The sequence below is a fragment of the Papio anubis genome, chromosome 6, assembly GCF_008728515.1.
Source record: "Papio anubis isolate 15944 chromosome 6, Panubis1.0, whole genome shotgun sequence".
NCBI lineage: Eukaryota > Metazoa > Chordata > Mammalia > Primates > Cercopithecidae > Papio > Papio anubis.
The window spans coordinates 69,989,027-70,013,250 of record NC_044981.1 but is presented as its reverse complement, the minus strand read 5'-3'; the positions used below and the strand labels follow the sequence as shown (position 1 = coordinate 70,013,250).

The window sequence follows — 24,224 nt, the reverse complement described above, 5'->3', positions numbered from 1 at the left end:
GAATTTCTGAGGACAAAGGAAACAAAATGTGTGTGAATGAGTCTCTCAAATTATAAAAGTTATAGGATCATACCTTCATAATTTTCCTCTGATTATAAAAGTAATGCATGAATAAGGTAAAAACATCCAAACATGATAGTGTAGAAAGTGTGACACCCTTATCATAAACTTCCAAACAAATAAAAATCATCAGTATGTGTTGTCTTCTTATTGCTTGAGTAGAAAGTTTCTACATAATAGTATGACATGATTAAAGTTGCATTTTAGGAAGATCACGTTGGTGGCAGCATGTGGGGTGATTAGAGGGAGAGAAACTAAAGTCCAGGAGACTACCAGGGAGTTAGTATTATTGTTTAACAATATACGAATACCTTCAATGTTAGCTTGTAATCGAATACCTTCAGTGTTAGTAAGTTCAAAGGTAATAGGGGACTGTGGTAAGAGACCAGAAAAAATTAAAGAGGAATGGATGAATTCTAGAGACACTTAAAGGCAGTATCATTAGGGTTAGTGACTGGATTTCGATTGGGCAGAGGAGAAAGAGGAGCAAAAGGTGCCTGAGAATTTCAAACTGGGTCTTTGGGAGAATCACCCGTGATCAGTTCTAGGGAAGTCAGGGATGGAAGCTCAGTTTGGGTGAGTGGTATGAGCTAGATGTATTTGGACTGAGCCATCAGAAATCACATTTAGGAGCAAAGCAGAGAAGCCATCCAAAGCAATAGAAAAAGAACAGCCAGTTTTGGGGAAGAGAAAAGCCAGCAAGTTCAAGCACAGAGCAGAGGGGAAGAGATTCAGAGAGTGGCTTTCCAGGTGCTGCAGAGGCCTCAAAGAGAGTGAGGCCTGAGAAAAGTGACGGGCGGTTAGACGAAAGCAACGTGGCATACCGAGCATCTTCTGGTGCCAGTGAAATGGGAGAGGCAGAATCCAGATTTCAAGGGCAATAAAGTGCATAAGTAGCTATACATAATATAGCTATGTAATGTAGGCTATTGTATACAAGAGTCTACAACTTCTGTTCCTAAGAAGGAGAGAATTAATATGATTTTCTGGTGGAGGCAGCAACAATATAATTTCATTTATGTTATGGTATTCCTATTCTTACTTAACGTATTTCTGCCCAGTTATTTATGTGTAACTGTGAGGTTGTACATTTATTACTTGACAGGTGAAGTAAAAAACACTTTATTCTTGTACCATTTTGTCCTGTTCTTTGGGATGAATTCTTCCCTACTCCTTGGATAAAATGCAGGGAAAATCCCATCATTTTTATGGTTACTCTTTGGTAACAAAAGGTCCTGTCACATTTGGTTACTTTCATACACACAAACAGTCTACATTCAATGATTAATATGTCCAGTCTAATAAAATAAAATGCTCCCTTCTCCAGCTTGGGTCTTCTTTGGTCCGGATGCCTGCCTCCGACTCACTAGGCTGCCTTTGACTCCTCCAGATTGAATTGGGTGGAGGAAAGAGAAGTAAGGGTAACAAAATTCTCATCTGATGTATAAGGATGGGTCATGTGAACTTGCTAATATTTGTCCTACAAAAATGGCAATTTAATGTAGTTCAATGTAATACTGTTGTCATCTGCATTAGACCTCTCTGGGAGGTCAATGGAAAAACTAACATTTTTTATTCTAAACTCCTTTCTGTATTCCTAGGAGGACCCTTAAGATTGCTGGGTGGTCTTTCATCCAAAGTACCCTGGATGCTTTTGAATCTGTCTCCTCCAAATGGCAGCTCATAACTCCATCTTTAGCTCCTGGGCATCTAGATCACACACCTCCAGCTTCCCTCTTCTGAGGGCTTGCCTTATTCCTACTAAGGCTATTTTGATCAGGAGAGAAAGCAGTCCCATGCTGACTTGCTCTTTTGGCATGTCTAGTTGAGGGAAAATGCTCATGCTTTCTCTGATCCTCAACACCCAGGAGATGCAGACCACTTCTAGCATAGCACACTCTTAGCTCCACTGTCAGCACCAATATTATACCCTTTAGAGTTTTCAGGTGTGTCAAGAGCCTACTCACTGACAGCTTGAGGATGCTCCCAGGGACACATAACCAGTTGTCTGCATTGTCTATGGAAGCCCCTTTCCCTAGGGCTTGAAATGAGGGCCAAGCAACTCTACCTGATGCCCCAGGGTGGAGTGTGTGCCACTCCTAGTTCATTGAAAGCTCTGTCCTGAAATTCCCGTCTAGTTTTATTTTTATCTTGACCTTTCCACCTTGGTGATAGGTTAAGAGTTACAAAACCAGTTTTTGGAAACCACCTTTGCAAGTGCTATGTGGTAGTCCTTCACCTATGGAAGGTGGACATAGTTGACATCTATTGTCTTGGGGGACAAATGCAAAACTGAGTCTGACATAGTTCCCTTTTAACCTCCCGTTATGTGCAGATCTCACAAATTCAGTGCCTTTCTTAATCTTTAAGTAAAAGGTACATCCAGACACTGGAGAGTAGTGCTAAAACAAACTATTAGGGAACTGAAATGACCACAAAAGAACATAATGAACAAGCATAAATAATCCAACCAGCACCTTAGTTTTGATTCTGGCATTGCTTTTTACTCCAGAAGCAAGAGTTGAAAGAAACTGACCTGCATTTTAAAATGTATTTTTTAATGGTCAAGGAATATGCTATATTTCTTCAAATTTGTTAAAAATAGAAACTCAAGAGTTGGATGGCATCCTGGTTAGGGAAGAAAAATTCTGTAACTGAAATAGATGGTTTTAGTAATTCACATGTCTCAATTTGTATTCTAGTCATAGCATACTTCTTAAAAGGGTAGTAAAAATAATGTGTTTTCTCTTTCCAAATTCATTTGTCTAATTTCTGTAACATACAGCCTCACAACGAATTACTAACTCAGGGACAAGAGGTAGAGAAATTACAGAGGTTGCTAAGAATACCTGCTGACTCTTATTTTCTACTTCTGCTTTAGAAGTTGTTTAGAAAATCTAATCAAGACAGGCTTACATCCAATAGAAACAGAGAGTGAATACATGTGCTTCGGAGCAGGTTTTTAGGAGAGAGCTTTCCCCGTGGAACTGTGACCATATTGGGGAAAGAAGAGCTCAGACGACATGAGTTATGCTTCTCTTGCCTGGGGAGGTGTTTGCTTAAAAAACACGCTGCCCAAGTATTTAAGCCTTCAGGTTAGCCTTTTTCCAATTGTTGGCAGAGTGAATGAGCATAAACTATATCTGATGAACTACAATTAGCACAAATACTCATTTTGAAGCAGATAAAATTATTTCAAAACTGAAGGAAAATTGTTTAGTAAGAGAAACTTGTACTTCCTACAAAAGGACTGGATTTTTTGCTCCAAGTTTTTAGTAAAGTTTAGTAAAATTTTGTTTAGTTAGCTAGAATGAACAGAACAGTTTGGGAATACATTTTATTCATTTTTTTAAACTAAAGGTTAGCAAACCCTGGCAGAAAAACCAAATGTAGCCTGATACCTGTTTTTTGTAAATAAAGATTTATTGGAACATAGTCGTGCTTGTTTGTTTACAAATTGTCTCTGGCTACATTTGCATTGCAACAGCATTGTTAAGTAGTTGGGACAGAGACCATATGGCCTGCAAAGCCTAAAATATTTACTATCCTGTTCTTTACAGGAAAAGTTTGCGGATCCCTGTTCTAGATTAATGAAAGTACTCAGTATCGGTGTTTTTGTGGTTATATATGGCATAAATGGCTGTTAATTCTCTGAATTATTATTAATTTTAAATATTTCAGTGTCTTTTGTACTTGATTATATATTTCATTAAAACAACTGAATCAATTCTGAAAATTGGTATGGCCTGTTTGCCTAAAGGACAATACACTGGACATTACAAAACTCATTTCTGCTTTTCAAATCCCTTGGACAGTAAAATAATTTATTTGTTGATTTGCATTTTACTACTTATAAGCACCTTGGGAAGACATTGTGTAGTAGAAAGCATGCTGTCAGCACTCACTTACAAAATGTTTTCTAGATTTATTGGAACAATTTAAAATGTCAGTGAAAAGAAAAACTTTTCTTCCTTTGTGTTCTTCGGTTTTCTATGATGGCTGGATGCTTCCACTCCTTGGGGCATTCATGTTCCTTCTACGTAAAGGGCAGAGAGTTAAGGTTACTCTGTGGATCATTTGCCTCTTCAGGGTTGTTTGATCCTTCTCAAGAGAAGATTATTTTAATGTGTTGCAGGAGATGCTGCCTAATAACTGAGGCTGATTTATTGAGTACTGTAAGAACCAGACTGGGGACAAGAATGGACTCATTTATTAATTTATACTTATGTTTATTTAACAAACATTGAAGGCATGCTTTACCAGGTTCTGTGCTCTCAAGGATTTCATAGTCTCTTACAGGAGATGGACACGAAGCAAGCGATTATCATATATTGTGTTAGGCAAGATGATTGAGTTATAGACAGGATATTATAGGAGAGAAGGGGCATCTAACCCACCATGGGGAGAGGGCAATCAAGAAAAGCTATTTGAAAGAGGCTAAATCCAGATCAATAAATCCAGGACATTCTGTCAGAAATTGAGGTGGAGATGTCTAGCAGGTGGATTTGAGTCTCAATCTGGGATAGAGATAAGGATTTAGGTATCTTTATGCTAGAAATGGCAGTTAAAACCCTGAAGAGTGGGAAGAGGGCTCAGCATGGGAAAGGCTAACATTTAAGGATCAGAAACAGGTGCATAAAGGAAACAAGGAAGGGGTCAGAGAGATATTTAGGAGTAACAAGAGAACAAAAGACAAGAGAGTTTAGAGACTGAGTGAGGGGATGGAGACGGTCAATGGAAAGATGGAAAATCCAGGATTGATCAGGGACTGGCAGTGTAGGAGGAGGAGGGGAGATGAAATTCATTTCAAATATAATCTAATGTAAACTACTTGTGTGTTAAACAAATGATGACCTAAAACTTAGTTTCAGGCTGTTGTTTTAAGTAGGCTCAAATAAGTAAGTTGATTTCCTATATTTGTAAAAGCCAATAATTTTTATTTAATCAAACACACATTTATTGAGCACTTATTTTGTACTAGGTTGACACCTCAAGGGTCAAACTATGAGGGATACAAAAATGATAAAAAAATGAAGTAGCAATATTTAAGCTAAGCCCTGGAAAATGGGGAGGGATGGAAGTACATGTAAGTCAAGAATAGGCAAGAGTTAGAGCAAAAACACAGTGCATGAAACCCCAGGACCCTGTCAGTCTTGAATTATCGTTCTTGACTATGTCTGTCTCCACCACTAGACCCTCTAATGCTGAGGACTGTGATTTATAGAGCCTCAGATGGTGTTTTGCATGTCGTATTTACTCAGTTAATGTTTGCTATACGAATGAAACTTGAGAAACAGAAACATCATAATTGTTACTTATTCCATAGTCTTGCCTGTGCTGGCCTCAGTAATAAAGCAAAAACTAACTTAAAGACTAACATTCCTATGTTCATCAGTAAAACAGATAATAGGTAAATTACCTTCTTGATTTGACTTTTGAGAATGACATGTTAGAACTTATAAATGAATCAAATACATGTAATTTATAATGTTACTATATGATATGAAAACAATTTGAGATAGAAGCCACAAATATGAAATTCCTTAAGACTTTGATCAAAACAACACAATTTCTTGAGATTTCCTTTTTTATTAAAAAATTTTTATTTTTCAACAACAGCTAACCAAAGATGGGATCTTCTTTACATGACAATGTCGAAGTCAATTTATACACAATTTATTTGTTAGCATGTTAGTGATTATATTTGTTTTATATTTTGAAGTGAACTATGGCCTTCTTTTAGGACTGAACAATAACTTCTTGGTGTACAGATGCTTTAGATTAACCAAGGGTACTTGTTAACAAAAGCTATTATTTTATAGCTACATCTCAATGTTTTGAGTTGATAAATTTGGGAATTAAATTTACAATACAAATTTCATTAGTGGAATTACATAGCCAGTTTGGAGAGGTTCTATTTATTGTGCTACCTTGATTAGAATGAACGATTTAGAAATATGAAGAGTTGACTGGGCATGGTGGCTCACGCCTGTGATCCTAGCACTTTGGGAGGCCGAGGTGGGCAGATTGCTTGAGCTCAGGAGTTTGAGACCAGCCTGGGCAACATGGCAAAATCTCATCTCTACTAAAGAAAAAAAAACAAAAACAAAACCAAACATTAGCAGGGCTTGGTGACTCGCCTCTGTAGTCCCAGCTAGTTGGTGGGCTGAGGCAGGAGAATCGCTTGAGTCCAGGAGGTTGAGGCTGCAGTGAGCCATGTTTGTGCCACTGCACTCCAGCCTGGGTGACAAAGTGAGACTCAAAAAAAAAAAAAAAAAACAGAAGAAGAAATATGAAGAGTTAGATAAATGATACGGTAATAGCCCACATGTTTTCTTGTTGATTGTGGAAAAGGAAATAATTAGCAGTATCTATTATAACAGCATAGGATGTATTGATTTAAGGATTATAGTAGAAAATAATTCAAGGAATTGGAAAGGTGAAGCATGTCGTTCCCTGAAGATTTTCCATCCTTAATTATTCATAAGTATTTGAGTTATGTGTAACTTCACTTTCTCCATTAATTTTTGATAATGATATCCAAAACAAATCTGAAGTTATTTGTTAGTTTGACCTGTGTTATCCTTGCTTCATAAATTCCTGAATTATCTAGTTTAATCTAGTTCTTATTTCACAAATGATGGAAGTCAGATTAAGCAGTTTGTTTAAATGACCTGCAATGAATTATAAAGATAGGTCACCTTTTTATGCTAACGGGTTGGCAAGAAAAATTCCTGAAATTTTACGGGCTTCATGCTGCAGTTGTCTACAAATACACTTCCATAAATGAAAATAAACAGGTTTGTTCATTGTATCATTATAAATGTAATTTAAAAATTAATTTTCTAAATTGTTTTATGCAAGTAAGCAAGCAAGCAAAATAAATAAAAACTCTTATATTTTCTTGTCTTTTTTTTCCCCTGCCCAATAGGACCAGACATATTATCAATCATTTCAGGTTTCAGAATATGGTAAGAGTTCCTCAACCTACTTTGGAAGAAAAAAGCATTTGTTACGTTCAGCAGAGATTAGAGAAATGTTTAAGAGATGTGTTATTTGAAGTAAAAATATCAATGGAGTTAAAATTCTGGTGTTTTTTACAGGCCTAAACATATTTTTTTCCTTTGTAAAATTTCTAAAATCTCATTATACAGAAAAAAGTAGAAAAAAATCACTTATAGTTGTATTATGCTAGTCTTTTTCTTATCCACAACATGATTTTTCTATTTTTCTACTTTGTCGTGATCATAAAATATTTAAAATGTTGCACTTAAAAATACTTAACAAATTCTCTTCCATATTTTTCATTTGATTGGCATTGGTAAAGATGGTCTGTTTCTCAGGTAAATCCTTTTCTTGCAGGTGCCATACTTACAATATCAGTTAGAAACCCATAGATAAAAACAGTGGGACCCATCTATTTTGTTGGTGAATGGAGAGGAATGAGAGATGAGAGTGAAAGCATAGGATCTTAGTATTAGTTATAATTTGAGTAGTTATTTTGAGGTTACACATGGAGTTCTTCATTTGATTTGAGCTTCTTTTTGAGATTGGGTTTTATTTAGGCAGTAGAAATTATAATATGCAGGTAGTAATATCTCAGGCTCTGTGGGCCATATGTGTCTGTCATTACTACTCAACTTTGCCTTGGTAGCATGAGAGCAGCCAAAGATAATATGTACATGATTGTTGCTGTGCTGCAATAAACTTCATTTTATGGGCATGAAAATTTGAATTTCATATAATTTTCATATGTCATGAAATATTTTTCTTTTGATTTTTTCCAACCAGTTAAAAATTGTAAAAAATGTTCTTGGTTCATGCTGGTCATAGTTTGCTGAAGTCTGATCTGTAACTGTGCTCTCCAGTAGCGGGGCCACTTGCCATGTGTGGCTCTTGAGCGCTTCAAATGTGGCTAGTCCAAATGGAGACACCAGATGTCAAAGACTTAGTACAAGAAAAATGAAAGCAAGAAAAATAGTTCATTAATAACCATTTTTAAATTTTGATTATTTGTTGAAATGATAATCTTTTAGATATATGGGGTTAAGTAAAATATAAAAATTAATTTCACCTGCTTATTTTTACTTTTAAAATTTGGCTACTAGAAATGAAAAATTACACATATGGCTCCCATTTTATGTCTTTTAGACAGCCCTGATCTAGAAGAATAAATCATAGGGGACCAACATTTTTATAGGCTATCTTTATATCCCATTGTGGTGGTATACTGGGTGGTTGTATGTTGTTGCATGAGGTATAGTGGAGGTGGGGAATTGATTGCAAACCTGTGATGTTTGAGGAAGAGGCATTTGGAATTCCTTGGTGGTGGGGGTTGGGAGAGTCATAGTTGACTCATGTGACTTTTTTGGTCTCCCTGTCCTAGACTGGTCTAGAGTCTAGGAGTGTCTTGGTACATTCAGGGCCATTAGCCTTGATTGGAGCTGAAGGTCTGCCCTATATTGTTGACCCTTTGGTTTTTTTGATACTTCTCTTATGTTAATTGAATGGTGAGGTGCCTTGTTATGATCCACCTGCCTCAGCCTCCCAGTGTGCTAGGATTATAGGCATGAGCCACTGCTCCCGGCCTCATACCTTCATTATATGAGTTGCTTCTTTGGTCAGAGAACTATAGAAAAAAAGTTTTATAGACTGGAAAGAAACACACATTTTTTACTCTGGTGGAGTGCTTTATATCAATTATAGTATTAGTACTTATAAAATGGTTTATACCTTAATTATTATTATTATTTTTTGAGACGAAGTCTTACTGTGTCACTCAGGCTGGAGTGCAGTGGCATGATCTCAGCTTACTGCAACCACTGCCTCCTGGGTTCAAGCAATTCTCCTGCCTCAGCCTCCTGAGTAGCTGGGATTACCGGTGCGCACCACCATGCCCAGCAGTTTTTGTATTTTTAGTAGAGACGGGATTTCACCTTGTTGGCCAGGCTGGTCTCAAACTCCTGACCTCAGGTGATCCACCTGCCTCAGCCTCCCAGAGTGCTAGGATTATAGGCATGAGCCACTGCTCCCAGCCTCATACCTTAATTATATAAGGCTGACCAAACTAGGGATTTATAGTTTTGGGTGAAACAAAGGGCTTTTCATCTGTCTTAACATGTATTTGGATTCTAATGAATTTAAGTTCAAATCGTACAAATTATCAACTCCTTCAGAACAATTTTATTTTTCATTTTGTTCAGTGGCAGATGATAGTGAAAGATTTACCCTTGCTTTTCTTTTCCAGTATTACCAAAATTTGAAGTGACATTGCAGACACCATTATACTGTTCTATGAATTCTAAGCATTTAAACGGTACCATCGTAGCAAAGTAAGTGTCATTTTTCTTTTGATATGACTTGAAACCATTATAAGACTGTTTGACTAAAAGCTGATTATATACTTCAGAATATTAGGGCAATTTTTGCTTATTAAAATACCTTAGTGGACAGTAAACGACTATTTCTAATAAATAATTAAGCATAGGGCAGATCTCTACATTTCTCTGCATCCATCGCTCTGCTTGCAAGCTGACCCAGTCCTAAAATATTTCCAATAGACTAGTGTCTTTCTTAGACTTATTAAGGGATTTATATTATAGATAGCACTTTTTTTTTCAGATGACATGGAATTGAGGTAACTTATCTTTACTTAAATTCTATTTTTTTCCACTGATAATGGAGATAGAGCTCTTGGGGGAGAGAATAGGTTGCCTTATTACAATTAACAGATGAGTAAATAATCCACATTTATCCATTACATCACATCGTATGAACACAGAGACTTCCAACCCACCTAACACAACAGATCTATGGTGGCTGTCATGCTTTTGACTCACTGTGTTGAACAACGCAAGGCATTTTGTTTTGCTGAGGCAAAAAGCGTCATCAGAGTTCCAGACTAGTGGTTCTCTGAAGTGCAGGCTGGGATTGCCCTCAAGTAATTCAAGGACTCTTCTCTTGTAGCTTGAGAGTGAAGTTCAGATTCTTTAGTTTATTTTGCAGGGCTTTTTTCTGGATTCATGTCTTTTGAAACATTCCACCTTTCTCTACTCCAGTCCATTCTCTACTGTCCCAAACTCTATTCTCACATTTTACTTTAGCTTCTAAAAATGTAAAATGCTTTTTTCTAATAGACCGTTACATAGGTAATTTCAAGGCTTACTACTTGCCCCCAACCCTCCTTATAGCCCTCATAACACTAGTCACACAGTGCTGCTGTTTGCTCGTCCACCTTTCTGAACGTGGCTCTGTGTCTTATGTACTATAGCACCTTGGTGCCTACTACAGTGCCAGCCGTGGAGTAGGTATCCAATATATACCTACTGAAAGAACAAATAGGCCAGGCACAGTGGCTCACACCTGTAATGCCAGCACTTTGGGAGGCTGAGGAGGGTGGATCACTTGAGACCAGGAGTTTGAGGCCAGCCTGGCCAACATGGCAAAACTCCATCTCTACTAAAAATACAAAAATTAGCTGGGTGTGGTGGCACACTCCCAGCTACTCGGGAGGGTGAGATATGAGAATTGCTTGAACCTGGGAGGCGGAGGTTGCAGTGAGCCAAGATTGTACCATTGCACTTCAGCCTGGGTGACAGAGGGAGACTGTCTCAAAAAAAAAAAAAAAAAAAAAAAAAAAGGAAAGAACAAATAGATAAGCAACATGACCCTTAAGATTTCAGCTCTAAGCTATATGTAGCACAGCAAAGGTCTTCATACCAAATCAAAAGCCAGATATTTGGAGTTCTGTGGATATAGGAAAAAGAAATTCAGTTTCTCCTGTATCCACATTCAACAATTAACACAGAAGACTTCTGTGACTTCTGGTCAGGAAGAAGTGGGTGAGGATTTCTCCCCACCAAAACCCAATCAATCAGTTCTGCAGGGGACACCAGGGGGTCTCCTCTAGTTCAATTCAAGCCTGACACTATCTACTGGGAGACAGCATCAGATCATAGATGACAATTTGCTCCAAGACTGCCCCTACTCCAGATGCCACTCACAAGTAATAGATTGTCACGTATGCTTCTGACTGATTGGCTGTAAATCGGAGTTACCACTACCTTCTCTTTGGGTTTGACTAATTTGCTGGAGCTGCTCACAGGACTCAGGAAGACACTTTGCTGGCTTATTGCAAAGGATGTTACAATAGATAGAGATGAAGAACTGGAAGAGATGCGTTGGGCGAGGCATGTGGGAAGCAACACGGAGCTTCCATGCCCTTTCTGAGCACGCTGCCCTCCAGGAACCTCCATGCTTTCAGGTCTCTGGAAGTTCTCCAGAGCCTGTCCTTTTGGGTTTTTATGTTTTCTTTTTCTTTTTCTTTTTTATTTTTTTCGTTTACCACTGATCAGAAGGGAAGGTATTATTTTATAATCTTTTTGTCCTTTTTTGTGCTCTGGCTGCTTTCAGAGAAAAAATTCCTTGTTTTGTTAATGATACTATCCTAGAATATTTTTATTTTTTATTTTATTTTATTTTTTTAAGTGATGAAGTCTCACTCTCTCACAGGCTGGAGTGCAGTGGTGCAGTCATAGCTGACTGCATCCCCGAACACCTGGGCTCAAGTGCTCTTCCCACCTCAGCCTCCCGAGTAGCTAGGACTACAGGTGCGAGCCACCACGCCTGGCTCATTTTTTTTTTTCTTTATAGAGATGGGGTCTTGCCATTTTCTCCAGGCTGGTCTTGAACTCCTGGCTTCACACGATACTATTGCGTTGGTCTCCTGAAGTGCTGGGACTACCGGCATGTTCCACCACTCCTGGACTGATTTGCTTTTTAAAAATTAGTCAAGCTTTTATTTTCTGAGTGATTGACTTACCCCAAATGCTTCCAGGTTCTATTTGGGACAATAATTGTATCTTTGTTTCACAATTATTATAGCCAGCTTTGTGTTTGGAAAACTAAATCTGTTTCACATTAAAGTCAAAATTAAAATTTTTGTGTCTGAGAGTACTTTAAATTATATTTGGTTTTTAAAGATCCTTTTACTATCATGTGATATAACTCTGTTAAAATACAATATCCTGGCATTCTAGTTTTGCTTTTATTTAATCTTTAGCACGATACAAGTAGAGTCAGGTTTTGAAGACTCTTGAATGAGTGAATTTGATGCTAAGGTTGCTAACCAGGGTTTCCACTGACTTTACTGTTTTTATTTGGAAGTGTGGGACATTGGAACGTGGATTTTTTTTTTCTTCTTAGTTTGGAATATGCTATATTTTAAGATTTGCTTTTGAGTTGAGTTGATCCAGATGAGGGGCTGTTTCTGTGTTCAGTTAATGGACTCAGGAAGCAGCCATTTACTGCTATGATTTGTAGACTGCAAAGCAAAATTGACTTCCATGTCTGGCTCAGCATTTCACAATAGAGATAGAAGCAACCCAGGAAATGTACTTAAAAAAGGCTTTCTGGCAGTAAAATGTATTGCCTCTTCTTCACATGAAAAGACTTTCCTATAATGAGAGAGGATAAAATTAATACATAGAAAGAAAAGTATCAGAGAATGATATTTGACTCACAAAGCTAAGTTTGGACTGGGCTAGGTGGCTCGTTCCTATAATCCCAGAACTTTGGGAGGCCAATGTGGGTGGATCACTTGAGATTAGGAGTTCGAGGACAGCCTGGCAAATATGGTGAAACTCCATTTCTACTGAAAATAGAAAAATTAGCTGGGTGTAGCGGCAGATGCCTGTAATCCCAAGTGCTTGGGAGGCTGAGGCAGGAGAATCGATTGAACCCGGGAGGCGGAGGTTGCAGTGAGCTGAGATCATGCCATTGCACTCCAGCCTGGGTGACAGAGTGAGACTCTGTCTCAAAAAATAAAATAAAATAAAATTCGCTGGACGTGGTGGTGTGCGCTTGTCATCCCAGCTACTCAGGAGGCTGAGGCAGGAGAATCTCTTCAATCCTGGAGGTGGAGGTTGCAGTAAGCCGAGATCATGCCACTGCACCCCAGCCTGGGTGACAGGGTGAGAGTGTGTCTCAAACAAACAAACAAACAAACAAAAAAATAAAATAAAACAAAAACAAAAACCAGAAACTAAGTTTGGTACTATGGATTTTAAAAATTATTCTTATTTTAAATTTTTCTTCAAAAAATCAATTTTTGACAGCCATGAGCACATTTGGTGCTCCAGAATCTACGGTCTAATAAACCTTCCTGGCTGATACCGGAACATGCAGTAATAGACCATGGTGATTGCACTATCAGCTGACATTCAAAAATCTTTTAAAGCTGTGAAGTTTTGTGGGCAAGCAGTTAATGGGCCACTCCAGATTTCTAGGAGTGAAAGATTTATGTAATCTTTAAAAAATCTTTGGGCAGGAAACTGTCACTCCCAATTATGATCAGGTTTTTTCTGGAGTCTTTCAGATAGATGGTCAGAGGTTGGGCAGAGTGTGTTTTAAGAACTGTTTTAAGGTACTATAGTTAAAAGTCTTCCCATTTTGGAAGCTTAATTTCAAGGATCACCTTTTATTATTTGTTTAGTTTTTGAGATGGAGTCTCACTCTGTTGCCCAGGCTGGAGTGCAGTGGCACGATCTTGGTTGTGGCCTCCGCCTCTTGGGTTCGAACAATTCTCTGCCTCAACCTCCCGAATAGCTGGGATTATAGGCACCCACCACCATGCCCGGCTAATTTTTTTGTGTTTTTAGTAGAAATGGGGTTTCACCATCTTGGCCAGGCTGGTCTTGAACTCCTGACCTCGTGATCCACCTGCCTCAGCCTCCCAAAGTGCTGGGATTACAGGTATGAGCCACTGTGCCCATCCAGGATCACCATTTATTAAATACATTTTTTGTTGGTTTTAGTTTAAAAAATTATAGTAGTAGTATGTTTTTAATGTAATTTTTTTCTTTTTTAAATTTTCTTTTTTTAGTGTTTTGCCATCCCATAATGTATTATTTATTTATTTATTTATTTCTTTATTTTGAGACAGAGTCTCGTTGCGTCGCCCAGGCTGGAGTGCAGTAATACAATCTCAGCTCACTGCAACCTCCACCTCCTGGGTTCAAGCAGTTCTGCCTCAGCCTCCAAAGTAGCTGAGACTACAGGTGCCTGCCACCATGCTCAGCTAATTTTTGTATTTTTAGTAGAGACGGGGTTTCACTATGTTGGCCAGGCTGGTCTTGAACTCCTGACCTCGTGATCTGCCCGCCTTGGCCTCCCAAAGTGCTGGGATTACTGGCATGAGCCACCAGGCCCAACCCAGTGTAATTTTAAAAAAAATGTTGGACTGCTAATGTATGCTATTGAAAGTAGTATTTGTATTGTGTTCTGACAATATCAAGTTGATACATAAAAAGACTATGTTTATAATTATTCAGGTATACATATGGGAAGCCAGTGAAAGGAGACGTAACACTTACATTTTTACCTTTATCCTTTTGGGGAAAGAAGAAAAATATTACAAAAATATTTAAGGTAACTTTTGCAGACATTTTATAACTTGTGATGGGTAAAATATGTGTATTTTTTCTAGAAATAAGATTTAGTATTGACTTAACAAAAAGTTAAGTGTAAGAAAATCAAGAGCTTTCTAGCACTGAACAAGTGAAAATTTACGCAATTATAGTGATTAAAATGGTACTAGAGCTAACATATTTTGTGACTTAGTTTGAGTTTTATTTCTAAAATTTGAATTGCTAAAATGATAATACTGAACTTTTAAACAAAACAGATAAATGGATCTGTAAACTTCTCTTTTAATGATGAAGAGATGAAAAATATAATGGATTCTTCAAATGGACTTTCTGAACACCTGGATCTAGCTGCCCCTGGACCGGTAGAAATTTTAGCCACAGTGACAGAATCACTTACAGGTTTGTAGACTTTAAAGTGAAGGTAAAACCATTTATGTGACACTGCTTTATCATCTTTCTTATTATAACTGGCATTTTCATTTGGGAGCATCACTGGCTTTCTAAAGATGCTATTTAATGTTGAGATTGTTATGACTGTTAGTCTAAATTGCAGGATGATTTTGTAATGGGGGACCTTATTTTCTATGGAAGTCACTACTTCAACCACATGTGATAGCTCTTTGTAATTTTTTTTTTTTTTTCCCCATTTCTACTCTTTCCCCCTGAAAACTACATGGAAAGGCTTACATTTTCAGCTGGTTACCTTCTTTTTAAACTCGCTGAAATCTCAGCTGCTTCTACACAGTTTTCACTTTTAATATGCAAATAAAGTTTAGTTTCCTGGACCTTTCTGTTACTATTTCAACAGCGTTAGCCAATCCCCGAAAGAGCAAAAGACTATTCTTTCATTGGCCTTAATTTGCTGCTGTTGTACATGTCACTGTGGTAGAATGGCAGCAGTGGTGCTTAGAAGGATCCATAGAGAACATAATAGAACTGTGTGGTGCTTGTAGTGTCAAAGCCAATATGGGAACGAGGCTTATGTGCTCTGATATTTTAAACCCGTTTGGCAATAGGTTAGATGGAGAGATTTGGTGGATAGAAGCTTTTGGTGAAACATTACTTTTGCTTTCTAAATTGTGCAATTTCCGAAAAAGGTATTGCAAGAAATGCAAGCACTAATGTGTTCTTCAAGCAACATGATTACATCATTGAATTTTTTGATTATACTACAATCTTGAAACCATCTCTCAACTTCACAGCCACTGTAAGTTGGTATATTTATTTCCAGTCCATAGCAGTAAGTTCAGCTTAATGAAATAGAATGGGAAATAATATTTTCAATGCTTTTCCAAAAATTTAAGCCAATAACTTTGTCTCTTTAGATATGGGGGACATGTAGATTTGTTTCCAAATGACCTTTGTCTATTTTTTCTAAAAAAGTAGTTTTCAACAATAAAAATATTATTTTGAAAATGTATTTTTTTAATAAGCAATTTAAGTTAGATGTGGATTGCTACACTGAAGCTTTTATTAATTAATTGAAATAATTAGATGGTAGTCAAAAATTTCAATTTCGGTTTGGTTTTTATAATGATTAATTATAGTTGTAGCAAAGATGTTACATTAAAAATTATCAACAAATTTCATTTTTTTGAGATAATGTTGAATTAACACATTAATTGTGTGAATTTTCACGATGAGCAAGGCATGGTGTTGGGCAGGGCTATGGAGCTAAGAAGGGCTCAATCTCTACCCTCAGGTTCACAGTTTTTGTGATGGTGACAGGAAAATATATACATAACTGTAACTCATGGCAGATTAAGATTAGTGTTACAAATTAATTTCTGCAGGGATTTAAAGCAGGGGTTGGAAAACTTTCTGCAAAGGGCTAAATAGTAAATATTTTCAGCTTTATGGCCATGCAGTCTTTGTCACAGCTACTCAGCTCTGCCATTGTATCGTGAAAGCAGCCAGAGCGAATTTATAAATACGTGAGAGTGGAATGTGTTTCAGTAAAACTTTATTTACAAACATACTGGATTGGACTATCAGCTTGCAGTAGTTGGCTGACCTCTGATTTAAAGAAAGGAGGAGTCAGGCTGGATGTGGTGGCTCACTCCTGTAATCCCAGCACTTTGGGAGGCCGAGGCAGGTGGATCACCTGAGGTCAGGAGTTCAAGACCAGCCTGACCAACATGGAGAAACCCCGTCTCTACTAAAAATATAAAAAATTAGCCAGGCACGGTGGTGCATGACTGTAATCCCAGCTACTCAGGAGTCTGAGGCAGGAGAATCACCTGAAACCGGGGAGGCGGAGGTTGTGGTGAGCGGAGATCATGCCATTGCACTCCAGCCTGGGCAACAAGAACAAAACTCTGTCTCAAAAAACAAAACAAAATCAAACAAACAAAAAACACCAAAAAAGAAAGAAAGAAAGAAGAAAGGAGAGGTCACTTGTTGAATGGGTCAATTATTGTTTCAGGTAGTTTCTGATTGCGGTGATGTTACTTTAGTTTGAAAAGGTAAGTTAAAAAAAATTGAAGCTGCAAATGGTAATTTCTGAATGAGTAGAGTGAAACCATGGGCGTCCAGGGAGGGAGAGTTGGCTGTGGGATAGGCATGGAGGTTATTAGGGGATGCTTTATGGAAGAGGACGGTCTAAACCGTTTTTTAAAAGATTAGTTGGATTTTAAATGCTTGGGCATGGGAGTGGGAGGTGGGGAGCAAGATAAGAAGTGAGACAGGGAGGCGAGCTCTGCTGGCAAGTTCAGGGTGCACTCAGTATTTGAGGGAGACTGCTCAGGCTGTGTGCAGGAGGAAGGCAGTAGCCCAGGAGTAAGGGGATGGGCAGCCTTGTGGTGGTAGCTGTGGGAGTGGAGAGGATGGAAGAGAGAAGCTTAGGACTTTGGTGTTCATTGGATTTGGTTGGGGCGGGTGGGGGAGAGGGAGGGAAAATTCAGAAATGTAAAGTCTTGCAGAATTGTGATGTTAGCAAAAATAGGAAAATGACATGGTTGCTCATTTTAGATGTGTGAATTTGAGGTGTCCAGGATATCCAAGTAGAAATTTCCTGCAGGTAATTGGAGGTGTTGGGCATGAGCTCCAGAGCAAGGCGAGGATGGGAATTTTGGCTTCAGGGTGCAATCACAGAGATGACAAGCTAAGCCATAGGAGTGCTGAGACCTTGGAGGAAGAGAAAAGAACAGATGTCCAAAATTCCCACATTTAGGGAGAGGGAAGAGGAACCGAAAAGGACACTGAGAGGATGCAGAAAGAGAGGTAGGAAGTGAAGGGGTTTGTTTTAGAGCCATGGAAGGTAAGGGAATCCATAATATAAACAAGGGAGTATTCAGTGATGTTGGATGCCTCCTAGAGAGAGGCCACCGAATCTGGATATTATAGTGCTATCAATAATTTTTGAGAGTTCGATTTCATGAGAATACTACAGACGGGAACTGTATTTAATTGTATTTAAATCCTCTGAGTTTTTAAGATGTTTTGTTTTGACCATTAGGTGAAGGTAACCCGTGCTGATGGCAACCAGCTGACTCTTGAAGAAAGAAGAAATAATGTGGTCATAGCAGTGACACAGGGAAACTATACTGAGTACTGGAGCGGATCTAACAGTGGAAATCAGAAAATGGAAACTGTTCAGAAAATAAATTATACTGTCCCCCAAAATGGAACTTTTAAGATTGAATTCCCAATCCTGGAGGATTCCAGTGAGCTACAGTTGAAGGTGCCATCTGTTTCCCATCATTGTGTCACTGCAACAACACTATTACAGTTGTAATCTTGTGGCAGGCACTCAACCTGTCAGACCTGAAAGTACATAGGAAGTGGACACATGTTTCTATTTTACAAAAGGGAGGAGAGTGGTAAAAGTAATTTAATGACAGTGACTGAAGGTTAGACTAAATTTTTCCTTGTAAGTTCATTTTGAAGAGCACAGTAAAATACAGCAATGTGAAGATATGATGGAGAAGTTCCTCAAACCCCCAGTCTAGGGTTTGAGGTCAGTCATTTGAAATTTTATTTTGGCAGAAACTGAAAGAACTGAAAGGAATACACACACACACACACACACACACACACACACACACACACACATATACACCTTTCCTGTGTTTTAAAGCTATCAGTTTCTTTACAGTATAAGCTATAAAATGATGAAAATCCAATGTCTGGTGAATGTATTTTTCTTGCATTAAAAAAAAGTGAAAATAAATTTTTTTAAAATAACTGTTCAGCAGGTAGCATGTTTTCTCAAGGTGTTATTAAAAATGAACATTTATAGCTCCTTTTCTTTTGTTACAGGCCTATTTTCTTGGTAGTAAAAGTAGCATAGCAGTTCATAGTATGTTTAAGTCTCCTAGTAAGACATACATCCAACTAAAAACAAGAGATGAAAATATAAAGGTAATGCTTACAACTCACTTGATAATTATAATATAATTGGACTATCTTGCTTTTGATATGTACATATTAATTAAGTTTTTTTTCTAGGTGGGATCGCCTTTTGAGTTGGTGGTTAGTGGCAACAAACGATTGAAGGAGTTAAGCTATATGGTAATCACTTATAGAATCTAAATTTATGATCTATTATAGAATCGTCTTTTTATTCACATTTAAGTTCAGGGGTACATGTGCAGATTTGTTATATAACTAAACTCATGTCATGGGGGTTTGTTGTACAGATTATTTCATTACCCAGGTATTAAGCCTAGTACCCATTAGTTATTTTTCCTGATCCTCTCCCTCCTCCTACCCTCCACCCTCCCATAGGCCCCAGTGTCTATTGTTCCCCTCTGTGTGTCCATGTGTTCTCATCATTTAGCTCACACTTATAAGTGAGAACATGTGGTATTTGATTTTCTGTTCCTGCATTAGTTTGCTAAGGATAATGACCTCCAGCTCCATCCTTGTTCCTGCAAAGGACATGATTTTATTCTTTTTTATAGCTGCATAGTATTCCGTACTATATATGTACCACATTTTCTTTATCCAGTCCACCTTTGATGGGTATTTAGGTTGAGAATGGTTTTAAATGGTATCTACGTTATATCTACACTAAACTTACTAATTTTTGTAACTCAGCCTCGTACCTTTTTAGCCTGTCCTTTCTACATTGAAATCAAATAAAAAACCTTTTTTATTTCTTCACCTATGTTTGCATTTCCAATTTAAAATAGATAACTAAATCTTGTTTTATGTTTAAGATTTAAAATTCTATTTGATAAGCAATAGATATTCATTATAGAAAATCATACAATGTAAGAAAAACAAAAAAGAAAATAAAAAGTGCTATCCATGACCATGTAATTTTGCTAATTCAACTTTCCCAATGGTGCCCTATATTCCTTCCAATCAAAAATAGATTCTTGACTATGAAGCTACTGTTGCTCCAATCAGTATTACTTTAATCTTACCATTTTCTGTTTCTCGGTGTATGCTCTCTGTGTTTGTCAGAGAGGTTTTCCTGCATTCAAAAAGACTTTAAAGCTGGTTTAAGTCAAGAATTTGTGTGTATGCATACAATTATGATTAATTTAGTTTCAGTTGAGATCCTACTAGGTTTGGCAATAAATTAAACCCATCTACTATTCTTTTCAGGTAGTATCCAGGGGACAGTTGGTGGCTGTAGGAAAACAAAATTCAACAATCTTCTCTTTAACACCAGAAAATTCTTGGACTCCAAAAGCCTGTGTAATAGTGTATTATATTGAAGATGATGGGGAAATTATAAATGACGTTCTAAAAATTCCTGTTCAGCTTGTTTTTAAAAATAAGGTAAGATTTAAGGTAATGATGTTTAAAAGAAAATTTTATATTAGTGAAGTCTGAGAAATGTAATTTTTTTTAAGAAAAGTATCATTAAACCAAATTGGTTAGAAATTTATATTATTCTATTTCTAGAACTATGGTTAAACTTTTTAATATTTGGCACTACATATATATTTTCACTTGTGGAGTTATTGGGGACTGATAGTCTATTTGTAAACTATGGTTCTGGTCTTTTAAGACTTTAACTCAGATAATGAAACCGTTTCAGAATTTTTCAAATGGTTGAATTAATATTGTCAGGAACGAAATTCCAGTGGTAACATGGAATTCGTGTGGTGTTGATATTGCAGTGATGATATAAAGGGTATGGGAGGGAGTAAGGCCATCTAGGATAATATGTGGAAGCAGAGCTGGGCTTTCATTCATCTATTTAATTAGCTGGAAACTAGCCCAGGGCAACTTTTCAATGAGCTTGATTACCTTGCATGTGAGGATCCCGTGTGGAGTCTGGTCTCCAAGTGCACCAGTGTCTTTTATAGCCCAATGTGACCAGCTTGAGTAGGAAATTCCTTTGGAACCCAGCTCTGAAAAGAAACCTGATTGCATCATCTTATGTATATCAGAATGAGCCATTGCTCTCACTAACAACTGCTGCCCTCTTGGTCCTCTTATGTAAAAAATTATTGCTTTAAATAGTGATTTGCAGAGTATGGTTCTTCTATTTCTTTTTCCTTTATTTGTTAAAATATTTGAGAAGTAACAGTACTGATCGGTACCTTCTTTTTTAAAAATTTGTGTTTATTTATATTTTGAGACTAGGTTATGAGACTGGCTAATTTTTGTATTTTTGGTAGAGACAGGGTTTTGCTGTGTTGCCCAGGTTGGTCTCCTGGGCAATAGGTGATCCACCTGCCTCAGCTTCTCAAGGTGCTGGGATTACAGACATGAGCCACTGCGCCAGGCCTGTACTTTACTTTTGTTGAGAATTATTACTCTCACTTTGATTGTTAAAATATAATATAAACTTCTGTTTTTTTTAGCTTGTGAAAAGAGTTCTTACAAAGATAACACTATGTTTTGTTAGTGTTAGAGCACAATTTTTGGCTTCTAGTTATCCTAGTAATTGCCTGACACGGGTGAATTTTAAAGTAGAAGTTATGGAGGCTTAAACATTTCAGAAAGCAAGACCAGGTTCTAACGCTAGTTACAGTGTAAAAGATCATGGACTTTGAGGAAGCAGAGTATGTTAATAGCATACTTTCAAGCAATTTCTTAGCTATAAGAGATTGGAAATTAGTTTCAGTTCCATTTGCAACGATATATCTTCCTCTTATTTTTATGTGATAATCATCACATTTATAAAGAAACAACATAATTGGAAATGGAGTATGTCTAAGCAAGAGAAAGTTAGTGAATGTTTATTAATGTTCAGTAACTGTGGAATAAGTGAATGAGCTGTAGGAGGGGCAAGAGATGTAGATTTAGAAATCATCCACACAGAAGTGCAAGTTGAAGCCATGGGGCTCTGAAGTACAGAGTGAGAAGCATAAGGCCTAAGACTGAGTCTTGAACATGCTGCTCCCTCTCCCCCACCTTTTAGTGTGTAGGTGGAGAAAGTAACCTACATACAGTGGTTTGAGAGGCATGTCAGAGAAAAATTGCACTGGACAAGTTAAACAGGTAAGGAAGGCTTTATTCAAGACTATTGCAATAGAAGAGAAAGATTAAACTCAACTCTGCTGAAACAAAAGGCAGGAGAGTTTTTAAGCGCTGGGGTGAACTCATCTAAAAGTGCTGGAGGACATTGTTGGGAGGTTGGTCAATGTGATTAGGTAGTCTGTGTTTGCTAATTAGTACTTACTGAAGTTAGGCTTCCACCCTCCCACAGAGACTGAGATCAATTGGGACTCTGTCTTTCTTGATGATTATACTTCAAAGGGATGGCCCCGAGGTCCTTGAGAAAGACATGCCTGGGTTGTAAAACTGCCCAGAGGCTGGGAGAAGATTTATATCTCAAAGGGTTGGAGAAAGAATTTATAATTGCATATTTTCTAAAATAAATGCTCTAAGAAAAGGGAGCTCAGGGGCTTATAGTTAGGAAGAGGCCTGTCTTTATAAAGTAGAGTCAACTTAAGGGGAACGTTAAGGCCCTCTTGGTCAGACATTATAATCACTGGCACAGCAGAATGTTGAGATAGAGCTAGATGAAATGAAAATTCCCAGTAAGGGTCAGGCGCGGTGGCTCACACCTGTAATCCCAGCACTTTGGGAGGCCGAGGCAGGCGGATCACCTGAGGTCAGGAGTTGGAGATCAGCCTGACCAACATGGTGAAACCCTGTCTCTACTAAAAAAGATACAGAAATTAGCCAGGCATGGTGGTACGCACCTGTAATCCCAGCTACTTGGGAGGCTGAGGCAGGAGAATCGCTTGAACCCAGGAGGCAGAGGTTGCAGTGAGCCGAGATCATGCCATTGCACTCTAGCCTGGGCAACAAGAGTGAAACTCCATCTCAAAAAAAATAAAAAAATAAAAAAATAAAAAAGGAAAATTCCCAGTAGGAAGGGGCCTCATGACAAGGCCATTTGGTTCAGCAGGGATGCAATGACTGATGCTCTTTATAAAGTATTAGATTAGCAGGTCCAGGACCATGCTTTCCTGAGGGTAATGGTGAGGAAGTTTAGAAGGCCATGGACACACAGAGCATGAGGGCCTGACTAGTATTTGCTCTAACCACCCCCTCCCTTGGAAAGGCCTCCTGTCACCCCCAGTCCAGGGTGGTTCTGTGAGTCCCGGAGGAGCTTTCCTTGCTTTCACACCTAAGTTCACGTCACCAACACGTAGGCATCCTCTTTTGTGTTTCTCCTTTGTATAGTGGCCTTCCCCAGGTGTGCTAGACACTGCTATCTTCTACTCAGCACTGGCTGGGATCTGAGGGCTGGGAGATGGACAAAGGGAAGAAAAAAGATTCAGAATTGAAGAATAATTCAGATTTATACCACTGTGAGAAGTTCTATGACTTGCAAACACTCTGGGAGTAGTTTTTTTTATTCCTTTCCCTAGAGAAGGGTTATGTATGGTTTTAGAATTATCCCTGAGCCAAGGCAAATGTAGAATCTTTGCTATATTTTGAGCCATTGATCTGCTATTGGCAAAAATATGCTTTAAAAAAGTGAAATAAGTTAATCCTCCTTTCTCTCTTTTTTAGATAAAGCTATATTGGAGTAAAGTGAAAGCTGAACCGTCTGAGAAAGTCTCGCTTAGGATCTCTGTGACACAGCCTGACTCCATAGTTGGGATTGTAGCTGTTGACAAAAGTGTGAATCTGATGTATGCCTCTAATGATATTACAATGGAAAATGTGAGTTTAGCTATTTTTTCATTATGAAAATTTGTATTACAAGAGAAAAAAGAAACTTTATTGTATTACTTTAAATATTTAAAGAAAATTTCATTAGTTCCTTTGCATGTGTAAGTCAATAATTAGCAAAGCTTCCAAATAAAAAATAATCTGTATGGTAATGGTTATATTGGAAAGAAGCTTATGTGGTTAGTGTCCTTGCTGTCTTTCATGAGAATTATCACCTAAAGTTAGATGGGAGGAATAAGTTCTGGAGACCTATGGTACAACATGGTGACTATAGTTAATGATAATGTACCATATACTTGAAAATTGCTAAGAGAGTAGATTTTAAATGTTCTCACCGCAAAAAATGATCAATATGTGGTATGTAAGGTAATAGATATGTTAATTAGCTTAATCATTCCACAGTATATACAAATATCAATATGTCACACTGTACTCCATAAATATATACAATAAAAAATGCCACTTACAGTTTTCCTTCATTTTCATGCTACATTTTAAGACACTCAAGGAAGTACTAGGAAATTGACTTGCATAATTCTGGGTTACATTAGATAAGAGAGCTTTAGATAATTTTTGAAGCGTGTTCTATTTTGGTTATACATAATGGTTATAACTGGTCATGTGCCTGCCTGGCTGCATGTG

General features: G+C 37.8%; 1 protein-coding gene across 2 annotated transcripts in view; it reads left to right on the top strand.

Annotated features, from left to right (window-relative positions):
• Window positions 1–24,224, top strand: part of CD109 (CD109 molecule) — a 139,846-nt gene that overhangs the window by 58,560 nt on the left and 57,062 nt on the right. For both annotated transcript variants that reach the window (XM_003897811.5, XM_009205539.3), the window contains 10 exons: window positions 6,992–7,031; window positions 9,308–9,392; window positions 14,391–14,487; window positions 14,744–14,885; window positions 15,584–15,693; window positions 17,944–18,168; window positions 18,747–18,848; window positions 18,936–18,998; window positions 20,043–20,219; window positions 23,421–23,573. In XM_003897811.5, coding sequence (XP_003897860.2) covers window positions 6,992–7,031; window positions 9,308–9,392; window positions 14,391–14,487; window positions 14,744–14,885; window positions 15,584–15,693; window positions 17,944–18,168; window positions 18,747–18,848; window positions 18,936–18,998; window positions 20,043–20,219; window positions 23,421–23,573 — 1,194 coding nt within the window. The remainder of the gene's footprint in view (window positions 1–6,991; window positions 7,032–9,307; window positions 9,393–14,390; window positions 14,488–14,743; window positions 14,886–15,583; window positions 15,694–17,943; window positions 18,169–18,746; window positions 18,849–18,935; window positions 18,999–20,042; window positions 20,220–23,420; window positions 23,574–24,224) is intronic.